Here is an 18,827-nt window from a genome sequence, read left to right as displayed (position 1 = left end):
CCTTACTTTTAATAATTTATTATCTTTTACTTGTCCTTATCTTCTGCTTTTTCTTTTGCAGTCCCATATAAAATGTTTTATGACAGTTTAAAGAAACATAAGACATTGGATATCTGTAGGTCAGGCAAAGACTAGCCTGCTTTTAGTGTTTGGTTCTTTCGGGAAAGAAAAATCCTATTGCTGCCTATCCTTGTGCAGCCAAGCCATTTGAAAAACTCACCAGCTGAACACAAACCATGGCTGCTGGGTCTTTTGTCTTCCTTATCTTTTGTCTGTGCCTCATTGCCACCAGTGAAAGGAAGGAAGAGACAGAGCAGCTTCACACACTGACATAATTTGGCACTTGCTAGAGATTAAAGCAAATATGTCAAGATCTTTCTTTCTGAGGCAGTAACATGGATCTGAAGTGCTGACTTCTGTCAATATGGCAATGGCAAGCTCCTCTGCCTCTCCCTCCTGTGACTGCTGTTGCTGTAAGAAAAGCAAGAGGTACAGGCTTTACCAATGTGCCAGTGCTTTAGGATAAAATGGGGAGAGGAAAAAATAATGTGAGGCAAGGCTATCGAGGGCTCATAACAGTACAACCATGAGTGATGCAGCTGCATCTGTCCAGCATGTGCAAAAAGGATACCAATACCTAGGAATGAACGTGTAATGCATCGGGCACAGCTTCCCGTGGTTGTAAACTGGTATAAAAATACTAACCTAACAGGGTTTTTTCTGGCTTGTGGCATATAAGAATGTGTGATGTACAAGTCCTGCTTTTCCCACCTCGTTCTGCCATGAGGTAATACCTGTTTGCAAGCACACATGATATAGTATGAGAGGGTTACCAAAAGTGAGTCCATTGTGAATTCTCATCCCCCTCCACCTGGCTCAAAGAGCCCTCTCAGAGGGCAAACTGCATTATTCAAGCTTGTTCCAGGCTGCAAAGGTGTGGCTTCTGTTTCTTCCCAGCCCAGGCACATTTTCTTGTTTTGCCTTTGTATTGTGGCAGAGGAACTGCCATGGGGAAGGGGACACGCAGACTTCCAGCAGATCATGTCAGCTTAGTCAACACAGGGTTCATCAAAGCAAAATTTAGTCCCTTCTTGAAGCAGTTTTGATTCTGTTTTGAATCTATTTCCTAAAGGGTAAAAAATGTTGGAGTTGTTTGCTTGGGATGAAAGTAGCATGAGTCATCAGGGAAACCCAGGAGGAAGTACCCAAAGTTTTCTAGGCAAACAAAGCCTGGAAAACATGGACAAGTGGGCTAGAACTAGCAGGAGCAGGTACATTAAATTCTCAGTCATTGTCCCTTGCTCCCATTTACTTGGATGCAGAGAATTTCATTATCCAGCTGTCTCTCCAAAATGCATCAGTTGATCTCGTAATCCCTCACAGTGAGTTTATTCAGCACTTTTATGGGACTTGAAGCTCTCAAGTAGAGTCCTCCAGAAATGCTGAGCCCTGTTTGAACTAATAGAACTTGTGCCAGCAGTGTGCCCTGGCTGCAAGGATGGCCAGTGGTATCCTGGGCTGCGTTAGACAAAGTATTGTCAGCAGGTCAAGGAAGTGATCCTGCCCCTCTGCTCTGCACTTGTGAGGCCACATCTGGAGTGCTTTGTGCAGCTCTGGGCTCCTCAGGACAGGAGAGACATGGACTTCCTTGAGAGAGTCCAACAAAGCACTGTGAAGGTGGTAAAGGGACAGGAGGAAATTCAGAGAGCTGAGGCTGTTCAGCATGGAGAAGAGATTTCTCATAGGCATCCAGTTAAAATTACTTGAAGAGAGAATGTAAAGAAGATGGAACCAAACTCTTCTCAGTGGTGCTCCGTGTCAGTGAGTACAAACTGAAGCAAATGGAGGTCCTCTGAACATCAGGAAACATTGTATATGAGGGTGACTGAGCAGAAGGATTCAGAACTGCATTCACCCAACTCCTAAATAGGGAAGCTGCAACCACACAAGAAATGCACTTTGCAAAAGTACCAAAGAGATCCATCCTCTCCTCTGTTCAGAGGATTCAATAGCTAAGTTGGTTCTTTATTTCTGGAAATTAGTTATTCTATCAGTTATTGACAATCTTAATCTTGATTGTTAAATAATTTCTAGCGCAGACTGTTTATGCTTAAGGGCTACTGCAAAGTCCCATGCAGCATGTTTTTCATCCCTGTTCGCTAGAAGCACCTGCATATCCTCTAAGAAAGCCTGCACTGAGCTTGCCCTATTTCCTTTCTTTGCCTGTGCACTTCTCCTGCTACCATTGTTAGCAAGAAAATGTTGAATTTAGTTAACTTTTAGGTCTGAAACGGCATGGCTGTTTTCTATGCATTGCATTATCCTTTGTGTCAAGTTACCAAAGCTGAGAAGAATCCATTATCACATTAATACTTCCATGAGTTTACTCATCAGTTTGCATTGTGTGCATGTGTAAATGGAGGCCAGATGTTGCTACACAAATGGAGTATAATACTGCTTTATAAATTTGTATAATACTGCGGGATTTGCTCTGCAGGACTGACATCCTGGGAACAAAGTGGGCATTGGAGGTGAGAGAGCCCAGTACGTCCTCCTTCCTGTGTGTGAGTTCCTACAGTGGGTATAAGAGCGAGATCTTTGAGCTTTTCCTTAGAGTGCTGTGCATGGCCACTGAAGATGGAGGGCATGTGAGCAGGAGACTTCAGGACAATGCTCTGTGGTGCAGTAAGAGCAGCAGCTCCTGAACAGCTGCTGTGGGCTAGAGGAAGGCTTCAGCTCTTGGGCAACGCTTGCTGCTCCAAGAACCACCGTGGTCTCGTCCAGAGCATATGCTGGATGGGTTAGACAATGAAACAGTGCTGTAGAGCAAACAAAAGCTGTACATAGCTGGCGACAACTCCTGAGGCCTCTTCTCCACTAAGTAAACCATAACGTAACTTCGTTGCCATAGGTTTGTCTGTGAGTAGTCTGTGATTTTGTCTTGAAGATCAGTGCAAATTGGATGATTGGCTGTAAAGTGTGTGCATCTGTCTCTTCTAAGGAAGATGGACTGCAGATCTCCATCCAGAATGTGACCCACAGTGTAACTGGGAGCATATACTGTGCCATTGGTGATGCATGTGGCAAGGACTAGTGACCCATTTGTCTCCAGCTCGTCCCCATAGTGATTTCTTGTGTGCCCTGAGGCAGGGTTGGTCTGTGTTACTCAAGTTCAGAAGGTTGTGATGCAGTGAAAGTGGGATAACAAGTCCTGACTTGTAAGGGCACTGGTTTCCAAACGCCTCACAAGCAAGGCTGCTGCTCTCTCTTTGGCTATGCCAAGCAGCACATCTTGCTGTTTATGTGGTCACCAGGGTGTGCAGATTGCACTGCACCAAAAGTCTCCGCCACCAGTGTTGGCTGAATAATGTATTTTCACAAGGGATATTATTCTGCATCTGCCTTGTGACTTTTAATTTCCACTTTTCCATTTTTCTGGGAGCGTTTGGGCAACGATTGTTATCCAGTATGTGTCAGATTATCACCATTGCCTTAGTGTTTCTTTTTGTCATATTGAGTTTTCCTTTTCTCCAAGGAATTTGCTGCTCTTAAGCAGAAAACAATTCCATTTCTTAGTTGTTTGCCTGTGTGGTTAAAACAGGGCAGTACATGAGGCCAGGACCTCACTTTGCTTTCATAACTGATCCTGTAAATGCTTCTGGCAGTGTTTCCTTTCACATACCACCAGGTCAGGACTATTTCAGCATTTTGTTGGTAGACAAGGGTGAGTCCAGCCATCAAGGTTACCCCTGATGTCCCCATACAGAGGATGCTCCAGCAGACTGAGGTCCAGAGTGTGTTATGTGGCCATGAGCTGAGCCATACACAGTCACTTCTTGTCTGTGGGCAGAGGACTTTGCTCCTCTGTTCCATTAACTTACCAAGAGTGATTATTGCTGAAATTACTTTGTTAAATAATCCAGAAGTTTGCCTTTTCCTCCTTTCTTTCCTGAGTTCAGAAGCTGGTAACCTAAGCACCAAGCCATGCTGTGCGTCTCTTAGTGCTGTTTCTGTTACTGGCAGGGCCTGGGGTTTGGGTCCAGGTCTGGTTTGTTTGTTCCCCTGAGTCTGGAGGAGTACAGATTTTATTTATGTTTTATTTTATTCTTTTTTATGTTTTCATTTAAAAGCTGTCCAGCAGTTTGTCAGTTGAAGCAGAAGACAATCCTTTGCACCAATACTTACTCATGTACACATGCTGATCAGCTGAAGTGTTAAAGCTCAAGGTGAGTGCTCCAGCCTTTAATTAGCACATCTGCAAGTTTCAGAAGTAGTTCCTCCATTGTGTCCAGTTTTTAAGGTACCTTTAGACCCTAGAGATACTTTTCAATGTATAATTTATTAGGTAAATGGTCTCTTAATAGCCTGTGCTAAAGAGGGATGTGAAAAGCAGCTGAGCAATACTGCCATTTCTAGGTGTTACAGGTGGTGGGTACTATTAGTCAGAACTGGGAAACACAGAACTGTGACCTTTTTATAAGTACTGAGCAAAACACTGAGTTACTGCTGGTCAATTAAAAGCAGTTTGGGTGTTTATTAATAGTGTTTTATGATTATATTCATACACAGATGAGTGAGAAGTTACTTGAGGCAATGTGTGTGCAGCTGTCCAGCCAGAACTGAAGCAGCCTCTGGTGAAGGTGAATGCAGAGAGGCTTATGTGGCAGAGGAGCTCAGCAGATGATAGGGGTCTTGCCCAGGGACTGAAAGAGGAGCTCGGGATGGGTGTGGGGTATTACAAAACAGCAGATGTCAAAAGGATGAAGCAGAGGTTTAAAACTGAAGGAATCAGGCATGAGAGAGTGATGGCCAGATGGAAATCAAGCTAAGGCCCTGAAGTGGAATTATGTAAGGCAAACATCAGTGAAAATCAGCTGGGTAGCAAGAACAGCCAGCAGCCAGGCTTGTTTCTGGTCTCTTGCCATATATGAGACATCCTTTAGGGTGTGCATGATGACCAGAGGATGTGATAGCTTTAGCTGTAGCTCTTCTGTCTCCAGCTCTTGTGAGTTCTGTACTTAGTTCTCTGGTCTAGTGCATTGCAGGATTTTTAGGGTAAATATCTTTTCCATCAGTGTAACCCACCAATTGCCAACATCTCAAGGCAGCTGGATGGGGTGGTGAATAAACCATTCTTCTGCTGGTGGCTACCAGAAGTACTTAAGAAGAAAATTTCATCTTTGTTCTACATAGTGCTGTGCTAGCAAGTACTTGTGAACAGGCTGTAATTCCCAGAGCAGTGGGGCAGAAGCTGCTCCATGATCCAGGAGCAGGCTCCCATGTAGTGGGTTGGATGCAAGGCGCCCACCAAAGCCTCTCTTATCACTCATCTCTGCAGCTGGACAGGGGAGAGAAAATACAAAAAAAGGGTTGAGATAAGGACCAGGAGAGATCACTCATCAAATACTATCACAGGCAAAAGAGAGTCTAATTAGACATACTAATTGAATGTATGGCTAACAAAATCAGAGCAGGATAATGAGAAATAACATAAAACATAAAAAACATCATCTTCCCACACCCTTCCTTCCCAGCTCTACCTCCTACCCCAGCTGTGCAGGGAGACAGGCAATGGGGGTTATGCTCAGTTCATCACCCACTGTTTTTCCTGCTACTCAAGGAAAGGAGTCGCTCCCCTGCTGCACCATGGGGTCTCTCCCATGGGAGACCGTTCTCCATGAACTTCTCCAGCATGGGTCCATCTCACAGGCAACAGATCCCTGTGAACTGCTGCAGTGTGAGTCTATCCCATGGGCAACGCTTCCCATCAAACTGCTGCAGCATGGATCACCCTACCATGGGTAGGTCTTTCAGGGACAGGCTGTTCCAGCACGGGCCCCTCCTTCCACAGGCCTCCCACAGGGTCACAGCCTCCTCTCAGGCATCCCCCTGCTCTGGCAGGGGTCTCCTCCACAGGCTGCAGGTGGATCTTTGCATCCCCCATGGATCTCCATGGGCTGCAGGGGCACAGCTGCCTCACCATGCCCTGTGCCATGGGCTGCAGAGGAATCCCAGCTCCAGTGCCTGGAACACCTCCTCCCCTGCTTCTTCACTGACCTTGGTTTCTGCAGAGTTGTTCGTCCCACATACTCTCACTCCACTCTTCTCTGGCTGCAATTACAACTGTGCAAAAACTTTTTTTTTTCCTGAAATACATTCTCACAGAGGCATCACCACCATTTCTAATTGGCTCAGCCTTGTCCTGAAGCACATTCATATTTGGAGCTGCCAGGGACTGTCTCTGCCAGACATGGAGGAAGCTTCCAGCAGCTTCTTGCAGAAGCCACCCCTGTACCCCCCACCCTGCTACCAAAGCTTTGCCATGCAAACCCAGTACAGTTGTATTTCGTTATTGGTCTGTCTGTGCAGGCTATTAATGGTGGGGATTTGCCACCTCTTTGTTCCCTAATACAGGTAAAAAGATTTGCAGCTTCACGTCCAGTTTTTTGGGGTAAGGAGAGGAATAAGCAGCAAAGGATGCACAAACCCAACTCCCATTCTGCCATGTGCCAGGTTTCCACAAGACAGGAACATAACACACCCTACCTCTGCTTAGAAGAGTGTGGGGAGCCTAAAATTCTGTGTCCTAATTCAGTCCGACTGTCTAATGATATGGACCAAACTATCAGCAGCCTAAATAGTTTTTCATGGCTGTCATTGTCTTTGGGGCATTGCATCATGTCTGCGTGTCTTACCAGAGCCTGAGGAAAGGAAGTAGCCAAGACCAGGTGAGAAGTGGTATAAGGCAGGTGATTAATTTCTGGATTCCTTTGTGACTCACAGTCAGAGCAGCTCCCCAATGGGCTGGGCTTGGGCAGCCTGGTTTACAGTCACTTGGAAGTGCTGATGCCATCTGGTGAAATGTTAGGTGTCTTTTTAAAAGAAAAAAAAGAAAGTATTTATGTTGTAATGGTGAATAAAGAGCCTGGGTGCAGCAACGGCCACGTAGTTGCAGAGGGACAGAGGCTGCAGGCAGGTTTGTATCCTCCACTGAGTTGGAGCAATGGCAGGATTACTTGCCTGCATGTTCACTGCTTTGAGGGAAGAATAGGGTGGGAAAAATTAATGTAATAGGAAACAGAAGCGCAGACTTGTGACTGTGCTTATTTCGTTTCCGTGGTAAAATAAAACAAGGACATTTGATGATTTTTAAAAATTCATTTATTTAAAGAAAATTGTGGCAAATGTTATCAGAAGCATTTAGGTTTCTGGCAGCTGTACAAGTCAGGTAGCCTGTGCATAGATACAATGTTAATAATGGCTTAGCAGTATTTTTTGTTAAAATTTGTGTTCATTAAAAATTCTTCAAAGCACTCTATATTTGGTGAACAGCATTGACAGGGCTCACCCCCAGATTGGGGTGACCCTGAAAGATGGAAAAGTCTCTCCTCCAACCCGTGCCTCCAAAGAAAGACTCAGTAGTCTTCAGTCGTCCAGTCTCAAGGTAGTTTAATGTGTATTATCTAAAAGATTTTCTGCCTGAGCTGCTGCGGTCTGTTCAGCAGTCAGGCAAAGGCACACACTGACTCCCAGGGGGCTGGTGCCCTCTTTCATATCATACATTACGTGTTAAATGTTTATGGTTTTTCCCCAATGCCTATCACCTATATTGAACAGTGACTTTCTACTCTAAACCAATCTGTGAGTGCCAACATCACCATGAACATGGAGGTTAGGAAGGAGAAAGAAAGAGGACAGGGCACACTCAAATCCTTCCATCTTAGAACCTCTGACCCCCATGTACAAAACTCAGACCCCTCTGTACAAGGCCTAAAACCCCCCTGTACAGCACTCAAAAATTCTTCCCTTCACTTTGTGACTACTTCTACTATAATATCTAAACTTTTGTGATTTCTTGTTCTTCCTGCAAGGTTGGTAAATTGTTCCATGGATCGAGTTCAAAGCCACAGGGGTCTGTGGCTGCATTCCAGGGTCTCAAATGCTTCTGACCTGGGCCCGGAACATCCAAGAGTGTCCAAGGGACATTCTGGGTTCCAACACAGCATATAAAAGGTTAATGAATATTGAACATGTTTTAAGGTTATTTTTGAGAAGGACTCTTTACATCTGTAAATGCCTGTCTGAGGTGGCCTCTGCTTTAGGACTTTAAAGCTTAAAAAAATCCTATATACAGAAGAAATTCTTCCCTGTTTCAGTGGTGAGACCCTAGCACAGGTTGCCCAAAGAAGCTGTGGCTGCCCCACCCATGGAATTGTCCAAGGCCAGGTTGGATGGGGTTTGGAACAACCTAGTCTAGTGGAAGGTGTCCCTGCAGGGGATGGGATGAGATAAGCTTTGAGGTCCCTTCCAACCCAAACCATTCTCTGATTCTATGATTGTACATATTGAAAAAGGAGGCTGTGGCCTTATGTGCTTAGATACAAATCTCCCACCTATTCTTCTGAACATACCTGTTTACTCATTTATTCTTTCCTTTGTGCTTGCACAAGAAGCCCTTGTACCCTTCAAAAGCTCAGTAGGAGTTCATGGTCAGTTTACAGAATTAACAGGGATGGAAACCTGAGCAGTTTGGTGCATCCCTACTTGCTGGTATGATAGTGGATTTGACTTATGGGGTTTTGTTCCTAAATACAAGAAAAGTTTTATTCCAGTGCCACACTCAAGAGTAGCAGTGGGGCCCGTGTGCATGGCTGATCCAGCAGATGGGGCAGTGTCTTCATAAAGTAAATACATAAATAACCTGTAGTCTTCAAGGATGTGGCCCTTCTGGGAGTGCTTGCATGTTTACATATCAAAACTATTCATGCATAGGGCCCTTTTAATGCATTTGAACTACTACAGAAAAATTTTGGTTTCAAAACCATTTAATTAAGGTTAATGAAGTTTGGGACTTGGGTACTGTATCTCATGCAGTAATGCATGTCTCTGTTCTTGATAGATGTCTTCCATTTGTGACAGTAGTTACATATTCAGGACTCAAATCCCCATTATCCCCATGCCTTCAGAGTAGGGCAGGCTCTTGTCATAATTTTACATTATAATCCTTTCCAAATGGAGACATTATGACGTGACCCTTGTTGCATTTTGAAGCAGTGTGATCAGCGTGAGGATTTGATTGAGCGGTTCCACTCTTCCAAAAGTACTAAGGTGCTTGCAGATATTTGATACTGAGCTATTTTGGCTCTCAATTGCAAAATAAATAGGTCAGGCAAGGCCTTTGAAAGGAATTTAGTAGATGCATGTCACAGTCACAGAAAAGCTTGAAACTTTTCTGCTAAAATGAGATTGGGTTCATGAAAGGTCACAGTTATCTTTTAAAATAAGTTTTTGCAGGTCTGCAGAGCAAATATTGCAATAAAGATATGGGTAGAATTTCTGTTTTACTGATAATGCTCCAAGTTTTATTTTTTCTCCAAATTGTGATAGAGCTTCTTGTAAGCTAAGCAGCCAGCCTTATGACTTTTGCTTTATTGCTTCATAGTGAAATACTGAAATAATAAGGCATCGAGCAGTAAGTACAACAAGAAGCATAAGCTGCCAAAATAACAGCAAAATACTTCATTATCATTATTATTATTACTATTGGTGACTTTTAAATCCTGTCATCATTTTCTCAGAAACTGTTGTGACACAACCATCCAAGTTAGCTTAACTTCAAAGTTCACTTTGTTTGCCTCTATAACCACCAATCACTTACAAATTTGGGGAAGGGTCTAAAAAGGACTTCATATAGATACCAATGTAGATAGGTGTACAGATGTCTATACATATTTAGCTATCTACTTATCTATCTTTACATACAGATATATGAAACATTTATAATACTTACATACTTTCCTCCATTCTTAAGCTTCTATCAGAAGTGCTTTTCTGCTGAATTTTGTGTTATGCAAACAGGGCATTGCACATGTGGCACAGGGGATGGGTTAGAAACCTCTGGTGGGGAGACAGGGGTTCAAACGCAGTCTTGGGCCTGGCATCTAAATCAAAACAAGCTTCTTCCAGGCTCCTGAAGCTTGCTCTGAGCCAGCAGACACTTTTCTAGGCTACGTGGGCTGGAGTGATTAATAAATAAGTGACAGTGTCATTACATCATATGGAAAGTTTAGATTGGGAAAGCTGAAATTGTCCTTGCTAAACTTTGGCATGTACTTGTATTTGGTAACATAGAGGCCCAGAGGATGTTTGTCATTGAGTATCAACCAGTGTTTCGCAGAGTCAGGACACGATCTTCACCCTGTTATGCTCCTGCTCTGACAGAAGCTCCACAGCAAGTAAAAGGTTTAAGGAGGTTGCTCCATCAACCTTTGAACAATGGTCAATGCAGGAGAGCTGTCACAGGTGATAGAGCGTTTTTGTGCCAAGGCACAGTGCAGAAGTCAGCACTGGCTCCAGTGAACACCACATATTTTATGAGTTTTCAGTATGTTTTAAAAAGTATCCCTTGGAATGCAGAACTGAGGATTAAAACTAATAGAAGGCTGTGTCAATACTGAGTGGTTTTACACTGTAATGGTAGAATTCAGTGGCCTCTACACCTCTAAGATGGCAACTAAAAGATGCTGTAATGAAAAAGAGGTGGAGATTAACGATGCTTTGAGAGAGCAGAAATGAAGGTTGAGGGCAAGACTGAAGAAGAAGCAGATGCAGGTGGTGAGGGAGTTGGGTTTTTGAGAGAAGAGAGTGTTTCTCAGGAACAGAGAGCCAGTGGGCTCTCCAGGTACAGCAGCTGCAGGACAGCAGTGTTGAGGATGAGGTGAGTCTGTGCCCTGCACAGCTCCCTGGCCCCATGATGGAGAGTTGTCCCAGTGGCTGTAGCTTGGGGGTCGAGTCTCCATCCTCTCATCTTACCACAGGAGCCTATCCCAGCCCAGCAGAGCTGCTGGAAGTCTCCTTGCATTCCTGCAAGAGCAGCTGTCCATGCAGAATATAGCTCTGGCTTTTGAGGAGTTCATCAGAACATACAATTCAAAACCAAAAGAACTCTTCAGACCTGAAGGCTGATAGGAAATCAGACAGTGTTAAGGTGCCGCCAGGCAAGGACACTTCTGTTACTCATACAGTTCTGATGGTGGTAAGAGAAGGTTTGTGAGCAGTGTGGCACTAGTGAGTTACTGGGGTTTGTGAGGAGCCAATTTAGTTTTGATTTGTTTCCACGCTGATTGTCAGAGGCATGTGGGGGAGAGGGTGCACACGTGCCACGTACATGAGACAACTAGTAGAAGATGGACGAAAGCCTTGTCTCTAGGGGGACTTGGCAAGGCATCCACTTCAGAGCTCACATGGGACAGCAGGAGACACAGCACTCCCCAGAGATGCTTCTCCGATCAGCTGGCTAAAGGTCTCCACCCATGGACCGCAGTGGAAGGCTGGACTGGGCCAGTGGTCTGCTGCCAGCAGGTGGATTTGGTGAGGGGCCAGGAGGTATAAAAGTAACTGCATCACCAGCTCTGGGGGCCTTTCCAGACTTGTTTTCTTGGGGCTTGGGGACTCAGGGGCTTTTTGAGTCTGGGGGCCTTTTGAGTCTTGTGGTTTTGCTTTGGCTCCTGCTGAGGAGCCTGCTGAGGTCTGCTCCTTTGACCTGGCCCTAGTATGCTTTTTTATCCTTTTTTCCCTGTCTCCAGCCTGCCTTTTGGCTCTCCTGCCCCTGCTGGCACTTGCTTGCCCTCACGTCTGTCCTGCCTCCCTGTGTCCTTGGCCACTGCCCTGCCGCTTTGTCCCTGTGTCCCTGCCTGAGCACCTGCGTCCAGCCCTGCCTGCCTCCAATTCGGCCAGTGACCGTGTCCCGGGTTCTGCAGCTCCATTCCCAGCGCCCACGCACTCACGGTGTGTCCGGCCGCCCGTGGCAGGGGAGCCGCACCTGTGGGGCCATGGCAGGGGAGCCATGCCTGTGGGGCCATGCCTCTCTGGGAGCTGTGCAGGCTCTCCAGCAGACACAGCTCATACCCCGCTGCCTGGACCTCAACAGCCACTCCGTCCTGCTGGTGGTAGTGCCCCTTTCTCTCTCTGTCTCCCCTCTCCCTCTCGTTCTCTCTTTCCCCCCATTCCTTTTCCATTTTCCCTCCTCCTTCTCTGTCTTTTGTAGCCCTCTTTAGTAGGGCAACTTCTTTTCTTGTTGTTCTTGGTTTTGGTTACCAAGAAACAGTTCACAGATATGACGTTGTCTCAGTTCACTCTATTTCGTTCTAGACCATCCATTTTTAAAAGAACTCACAGTTCCCCACCGTGTGACACAACAGGGTTCTTTACCCACAGCTGATATTTAGCTACTTGTCTTTCACAAATATAAAAAATGCTAAAATGGTAGAAAAGTAAATAAAGCTCTACAGCAAAGCCTGAGTATGGGAAATGCTAAATATCACTGGCTTCTGTCACTCATATATGTCATGTTTAGGAGACCAGTTCCAGAGGTATTTAGTGTGGGAGCCTGATGCGGGATGTCCTAAGCCCTGGCCTTTGCCTGATGTGCTCATGATGGGTTTGCAAATATGTAGTAAGGTAGCAGGCGTGTTGCCTTTCTGAGGGTTTGACTAAATCCCAGCAAGAAGCCCTGGAACAGATCTCAATAGGCCAGTAATGACTTGGAAATAAAACGTGTACCTTCAATAAGTCTTCTGAATTATTCCAATGTTAATTTTGCCTGGTGGAATAACTGTGGGCTCATTCTGCTGTTCCTCTGATGTTTGCAAACTTTTGGATCCACTGGATATGCCTTTGTGTTCAAATTTGTATTTGTGGCTGTCCCAAAGATTTTCAGGACATAGCACATCAGCAAAGATTGTTATTTGTTATTCAAAACCTGCTGAACTGGAATTTAAACTCTGTCCAAATTCAAATTCTGTCCAAATTTGAATTCTCTGTTAGCCATTATTCATTTTCCATTCATAAACTTTTATCAAGTTATGAGGCAGTGCAGCAACCAGGGGGTAGAGTCATCCATTCAGAAACACATCTGAGAGTCCCTCTAGACTCTGGCTGGTGAGTCATACTGAGCTGTGAACACATCCTGAACGTCAGGATCCTTTCACACGCTGAAGGAAGTGTTGCAACTTTACTCATCTGGTCTTTATATTGCTCTCCAGAGGTTTTCATCCCAATCAGTTTCTTTTTACAGTAGCTCAGGAACACGTTATGAAATCTCCTAAATTCTGGCAGAGTTCTTGCTGAGTATGGCATTTAGGATCTTAATTCTGCAGCATGATGTGTTGAGCACGTGGAAAATGTGAATTTGCTCCATATTGCAAGAGGTATCCTACTCAAGAGTGTACAGGGCTCTGCTCAGACCACACAGGAGCACACACTCTGCAACTGTAAGCTGAAGGGAGAATACAACTCTGCAAAGGCTCTTCTGTCACCTCTGCAGCCTAACAAGTCTGCTTGTGGGTGGAAGTGCAGAGTTGACAGCTAAAGGCTAAACATTTTGCCTGTGGGTGATTCTCACCATGCTAATTATAATGTGACTTTTACCTTGAAAATTATAGATGCCAGGAGATGGAAAGAGAACAAACTTCTTTACTGTAAATATTGGTTGTTGAAAATATCCTGGAAGAAATATTTCTGAGGGTCTTAGTTTCTTTTTCTTAATGCTGTTGGTATTGCCAAGATGGCAGTGACACCTTGTGGTACCAGATGCAATAATTCAGGAAGTCACTGTAAGATTGCAATAGCAAAAAGTCCAGGGATGTTTTTAATTCCTCTCTACAGATCATGTCCTCTATCCTTCCCTGCATGCTGTGCACTAAGTAGGATGTAGTTTCCTGGATTTAAATGTCCTGGCAGTAGCTCTGGTCTGATTCACATCTCTTGGCTTTACAGAAGAGGAATCAGCTGTACCAGCAAACCTGGATCACATTGCAGGGCATCTTTGCTTTCACTCAGTGAAAATGCTTGTCCTTCTCTGGTTGTCCTGGTGAGCCAGGAGACCTTGTGATTGGAGGGGACAGTGCTCATCTTGGGTATTTCCTCTTTTTCAGGGGGTTCATGAATCAAAAGGTGTCTCTGAAGATTATTTGAAACTGGAATCCCTGATCCAGAAAGTTGTTTCTCCTTACTTGGGCACGTACGGTCTGTATTCCAGTGACGGACCCTTCATGCACTCTGCCTGTATCTTGGGTAAGAACAACACAGACTCCATTTGGCACAGCACAGGGGACTTCCCAAAACCTTGCTCCATGTAGGGCCCAGGGCTTGCACAAGAGGTGACTGCCAGTGATTACATGAGCACATCAGGCTTCTCTTCTAAGACCATGCAAGGTGCAGAGTCACAGTGAAACTTGCAGTGGCAGAAGATGCAAACAGATCATCATAAAAGTGCTCAGTAATAAAAATATCAGTAAAATGAATCTAGAGTGTGTTTAGCATTTCCATTCTACCTTTTAACAAGAGAGCTTTAACACAGGATGCTTTATGGACAGTGAGAGGAAGAAGCAAGAAGCCATTTCTAAAGTACTCAGTAGTTCATTTTCATTAGTGTTCATTAGTACACAAAGATCATACAAGGCTGTTAAAATTAGGGAAGAGAGTAGGAATTTGTCTCAGAGAAGACTAACACATAAGCCTTCAAGCATGTAAAGGCTTTCTGCAGAGTAGAAGGTAATAAGCTGTTCTCCATTCCGATGGAGATAAGAAATACAGAATGGGTCTTATATAGCAGGGAGAATTCATATTACGTGGAAGGAAAAATCTCTGATTTCACATGAATTGCTCTGAAGATTATTGAATCTTTCCTGCTGAGACATTTTTTACCTGTCACGTACATCAGCATCCATAAAGGAGCAAGGGGGAAACATGGGCTGGCCTGGTAGCAGCTTGGGTTCCCTCCAACTTAATTTCTGATTCTTAGAGCTCTGAAGCCTTTGGTGACTTCCGTGATGGCAAGATTTAGCCAGGATGAAGGTAGAATATCCTACATAGCAATGCAATCTGTTGAAAATACAAGGGGGTTACTACCAGTGTAAATGAAAAATGAAATGTGGTAGTACCTTAATATTTTATTGTAAATACTGGGATGGTCTGATTAAATAGAGCAGACTGGAAGGAAGATAAGTTCAACTGCATGTTTTCTCTGCACACAATTCAGTCTGTTTGCTTGTCAGTGGTCAGTAAAGTAGTTGATTTTCCCTTGGAGCTGAATGGCAAAATGGTTGTGTTGCAGCAGATGTTTAAGAAACAAATGAGTTTTATGTGACTAAATAGAGGCTGGTTATTTATGGAAAATGGTTCAGGATTACCACTTTGTATTCATTGCTTGCCATTAAAAGGCCACAAGCATTTAAATGGACCCTCAAACTGACATTTTCTAAATACAATGTTTTGTATGTCAAGATAGAAAAAATGCACCCAAAGAGAATAAAGCATCAGTGAAACAAATTGTTAGCAAATAAATGTCTTGATTACATGATTACAGAAGAAAGGAAGGTTTTGGTGGGCTGGGCACTTCCTCTTGCTGCGGTCTGGGTTGTAGATGCAGCAATACTCCTGAAATGGTCTCACTGTAATCACTGAACCTGGATCCAAGGGAGCTGAGTGTGTAAGTGGCTACTTCTTTTAAACTAATGCATCTAATTCTCTTCAACTATTTTGCTAGCATGTTGCATGTTGTTACCAGAGTTCATAGCCTTAGGAACCTTTTCTGAGTACCAGCTTAAACTCCTAACAATGAAAAAGTCAAAAAATGAACTTGGATCAGATTATTTCACTACTGAGGCAGACACAGCTGCAAAATACAATCCTAAATACAGAAATTGGCTTTTTTAGTAGTACAGCTTATAATTGGAATTTGTGTCCAGGTAAGCACATAATTGCACAATAGCATAATTTTAAGAGATTGGAATATGTATAGGAAATTGCAGAGTTTGCAATTGCAATTGCAGGGAACATATACCAGCATCCTGATTTAAAGCAGACAGTTTATTTGCAGTGGCTGTAGTTGACTTCCAGAGAGTAATTTGATCCCCTGGTCCAGCTGTGCCTCCTTCATGGGATGGCAAAGTGAGAGTAGCAGAAAGAAAGCTTCAAAAGTGAGACCTATTATTCACACCACTTTTTCTTCTGACAGCAGGAGTGAATCTGAGCACTGAGACCTGCACAGAGTTTGAGTGGTGGTAGTTTTGCTCATGATGGCCACTTTATTCACACTGCCAGGACATTCCAATGCTAAACTACTGCCAGAGAGGCTGCTCTCTGCTCACTTGCTGCCATCTGCTGCTTATTTTTTGGGAAAATCCCACTTGGTTAACAGCATTCAGGCAATCACTGCAGGAGTTAAGGCAGATTTGCTCTCCCAAAAAGAGGTTTCTCTGGGCACTGTCCTCTAGTTAACATTTTCAATCACTCTTGGTGGTCTCCCCCATCTGGTCTCTGAACTTTGAAAGTTATTCCAGAATTAGTAGAAAAACTGCCTGGTTTAATCCTCATGCTCCAAATTTGAAGAGACTTTATTTTCCGAGGATGGGAAAGTTACAATTCAGCTACTAGAAATGAGTAAAAACATTTATAGCCTGAAAAAGAACAGAATTGCACTTTCTGTTCTTGTCTAAAGGAAGTATTTACAACTGTTTATCACCTCTCTCACTGTATTTACTGTTTTTTTTTTCAGCTGGTGAAGTTGTGTGAATATAAGGGAATCTCAGTTATTATTTGTAAAGATAGTTTTGGGGTCTTCAGTATGCTAAAGAAATGTAGGAAATCTGAAGCCTGTGAATCTACAAAATCAGCAAAATGTTTTTTCTAGAAAAGTTTCATTCAAGAAAAGCTTATGAATAATCAGGACTTCACATTTCTTTTGAACACTCATAATTATTAGTACCATAATAGGAGACTTTGCAGATACTACTCTGGATGTTTGTTTACAGAGAAGCGGTTCTTCAGACGTTCCAAGTCGGGTGACATCCTTGCCAAGAACCCCGTGGTGAGATCAAAGAGCTACAACAATCCACTGCTGACGCCGGTGGCCGAGTATGAAACTGAGAGCATAGCTGCCAACGGAACCGGCATCCGAAGGCACTCCGTCTCAGAAATGACCTCCTGCTTGGAGCTCCAGGGGTACTCCAACCTTACCACCATCATGGACAACGGTTCCAAGAGCTCCATGACAATCATGAAAAGCTCACTGCCAGGAGACCAGGAGAGGCCCAGCACTGGGTCAGTGCAGTGTGCCAGCAAACTCAGCACAGCTGAGCAACAGAAAGGACTCTTCCACTCAAATGGCGACCCGCACAGGTCTTTTGAGCTAGACAGAGACACTTCCTTACTTCCAGTTCCCTCTTCCAGCCCTGAGAACATAGTGGATCAGATTTTGGAGTCCATCGACTCTGATTCTGAAGGCATTTTCATTGATTTTGGCCGAGGCTGTTCCAATTCATCAGCATACAATGTGGATGTGAACAGACAGAGCATTGTGTGAAGGATATTAGGAGACAAACTGTGGGGTTTTATATAATATATGAAAGTTACTAAGACAGTGTGTCAGACTTTGGACAAGCCATCCATGCCTGGACAGATTTAAGGCAGATTTGCCAGGTCATCGTGGCTGTACTGAACAAACACCGTTTGTTTATAGCAGGTGGGAATCTGCTGAGGGGGAAGCATCTCCAACTGCTTTTCCCCATCCCTGTCACCCTGCAGATGGATTTAATATTTCTTTATAAACTTAGGAGTTCACAAACTCACAAGTGTCTGGTAAAATACTATTAGTGCAGCTGGCAGTGTTTGTTCAGGAAAACAGCTCAGCAAATAGCTTTACTCACTTCTGATTTTCTAAAGAGGTTGTGGTTATGGTAGGTTGTTCTCTGAACTGTAACACCTCAGCCAGAGTAGAAACATGTCCTTTAAAAAACAAATAAAGAAACACAAAAGGCTTTGGGCTTTCATGCCACAGAATACAATAATAAAAAAGTCTCTTTTAATCTTTTTCTTGTACATCCTTGTATGCACTCTTTTGCCTAATGGTGACTTAGAGTTCTTGAAGAAAGGCAAATAAACAGAAATACGCTTCCTGATGTCACACAATGCCTAGTGTCTCATTTTCTGTTTCACTGTTTCCTCAGCCAGTACCTTGTGTCTGGGAGAGTTGTCTCAAAATTGGCTTTCAAGACCGAAATTAATTTGCTCTGAATGTGGCACTTCTGAGAAATCTGTACTGTCAACTTCTGAAGCATCTGTGGTATGGAGAGATTCTATCATATTTCAACTTACTTGTTTCCTAAATAAATGAAAATATGGCCTCTCAGGGGAAATCCTCATTATATATTTATATTCTTACAGAAATGCCATAATGCATCTGCTGTCAGTTATGGTTTTGGGAAGTGTGAACCTTGCAGCTCTTCTTATCCTGAGCACACCCAGCTCTTCCCTTGCAGTAACACAGTGGTGTAGGAATTGGATCAGTAGTTTTGCAGAGGATTGGTGCATGTGATACCAAGGTGAAGCAGAAATCCTGCTGCACAATACAGTTTTGATCAGGGGGTTTTGCAGTGAAGGCAACTCCATTTTGTGCCTGTGCTTTGGTGGAAGGAGTCAGTTGATGTCTCCTGAGCTGCTCAGCAGACACTGGTCTTTGGTTTGGTCTGGGCAGTGCCTGGTGCTTTGCTCAGGGACTGTCCAGCTTTGCTCTGTACTTAAACTGCTGACCCCAGCATTTGCCAGTCTTCCCCAGGCTTTGATTATGTTTCTAGACTCAAAGCTGTGCTTCTGACACTCAGTTTCCTTTGGCTTCACGATGTGTTAGCTCAGTCTTTTGCTACCACCCTGCTTTCCTGCTCAAGATTTCAGTTGCTGGAGAGATGTGCAGACTCCCTGTAATGCAGAGATTTGAGAAGCTCAGAAGCTATCCGAGGGCCTCACCCAGAAATGAGGCAAGGGTTTGG

At 44.0% G+C, this 18,827-nt stretch overlaps 1 protein-coding gene across 9 annotated transcripts in view; it reads left to right on the top strand.

The window, feature by feature from the left end:
• Positions 1–17,970, top strand: part of PRR5 (proline rich 5) — a 132,858-nt gene extending 114,888 nt beyond the window's left edge. For all 9 annotated transcript variants that reach the window (XM_068190554.1, XM_068190557.1, XM_068190555.1 and 6 more), the window contains 2 exons: positions 13,935–14,073; positions 16,815–17,970. In XM_068190554.1, the coding sequence (XP_068046655.1) occupies positions 13,935–14,073; positions 16,815–17,365 (690 nt within the window). In that variant the 3' untranslated portion in view covers positions 17,366–17,970. The remainder of the gene's footprint in view (positions 1–13,934; positions 14,074–16,814) is intronic.
• Positions 17,971–18,827: the final 857 nt, after the last annotated feature.

This window comes from Anomalospiza imberbis, chromosome 5, assembly GCF_031753505.1.
Source record: "Anomalospiza imberbis isolate Cuckoo-Finch-1a 21T00152 chromosome 5, ASM3175350v1, whole genome shotgun sequence".
NCBI lineage: Eukaryota > Metazoa > Chordata > Aves > Passeriformes > Viduidae > Anomalospiza > Anomalospiza imberbis.
The sequence above is the reverse complement of the archived record's forward strand: the minus strand, read 5'-3'. Positions and strand labels throughout refer to the sequence as shown.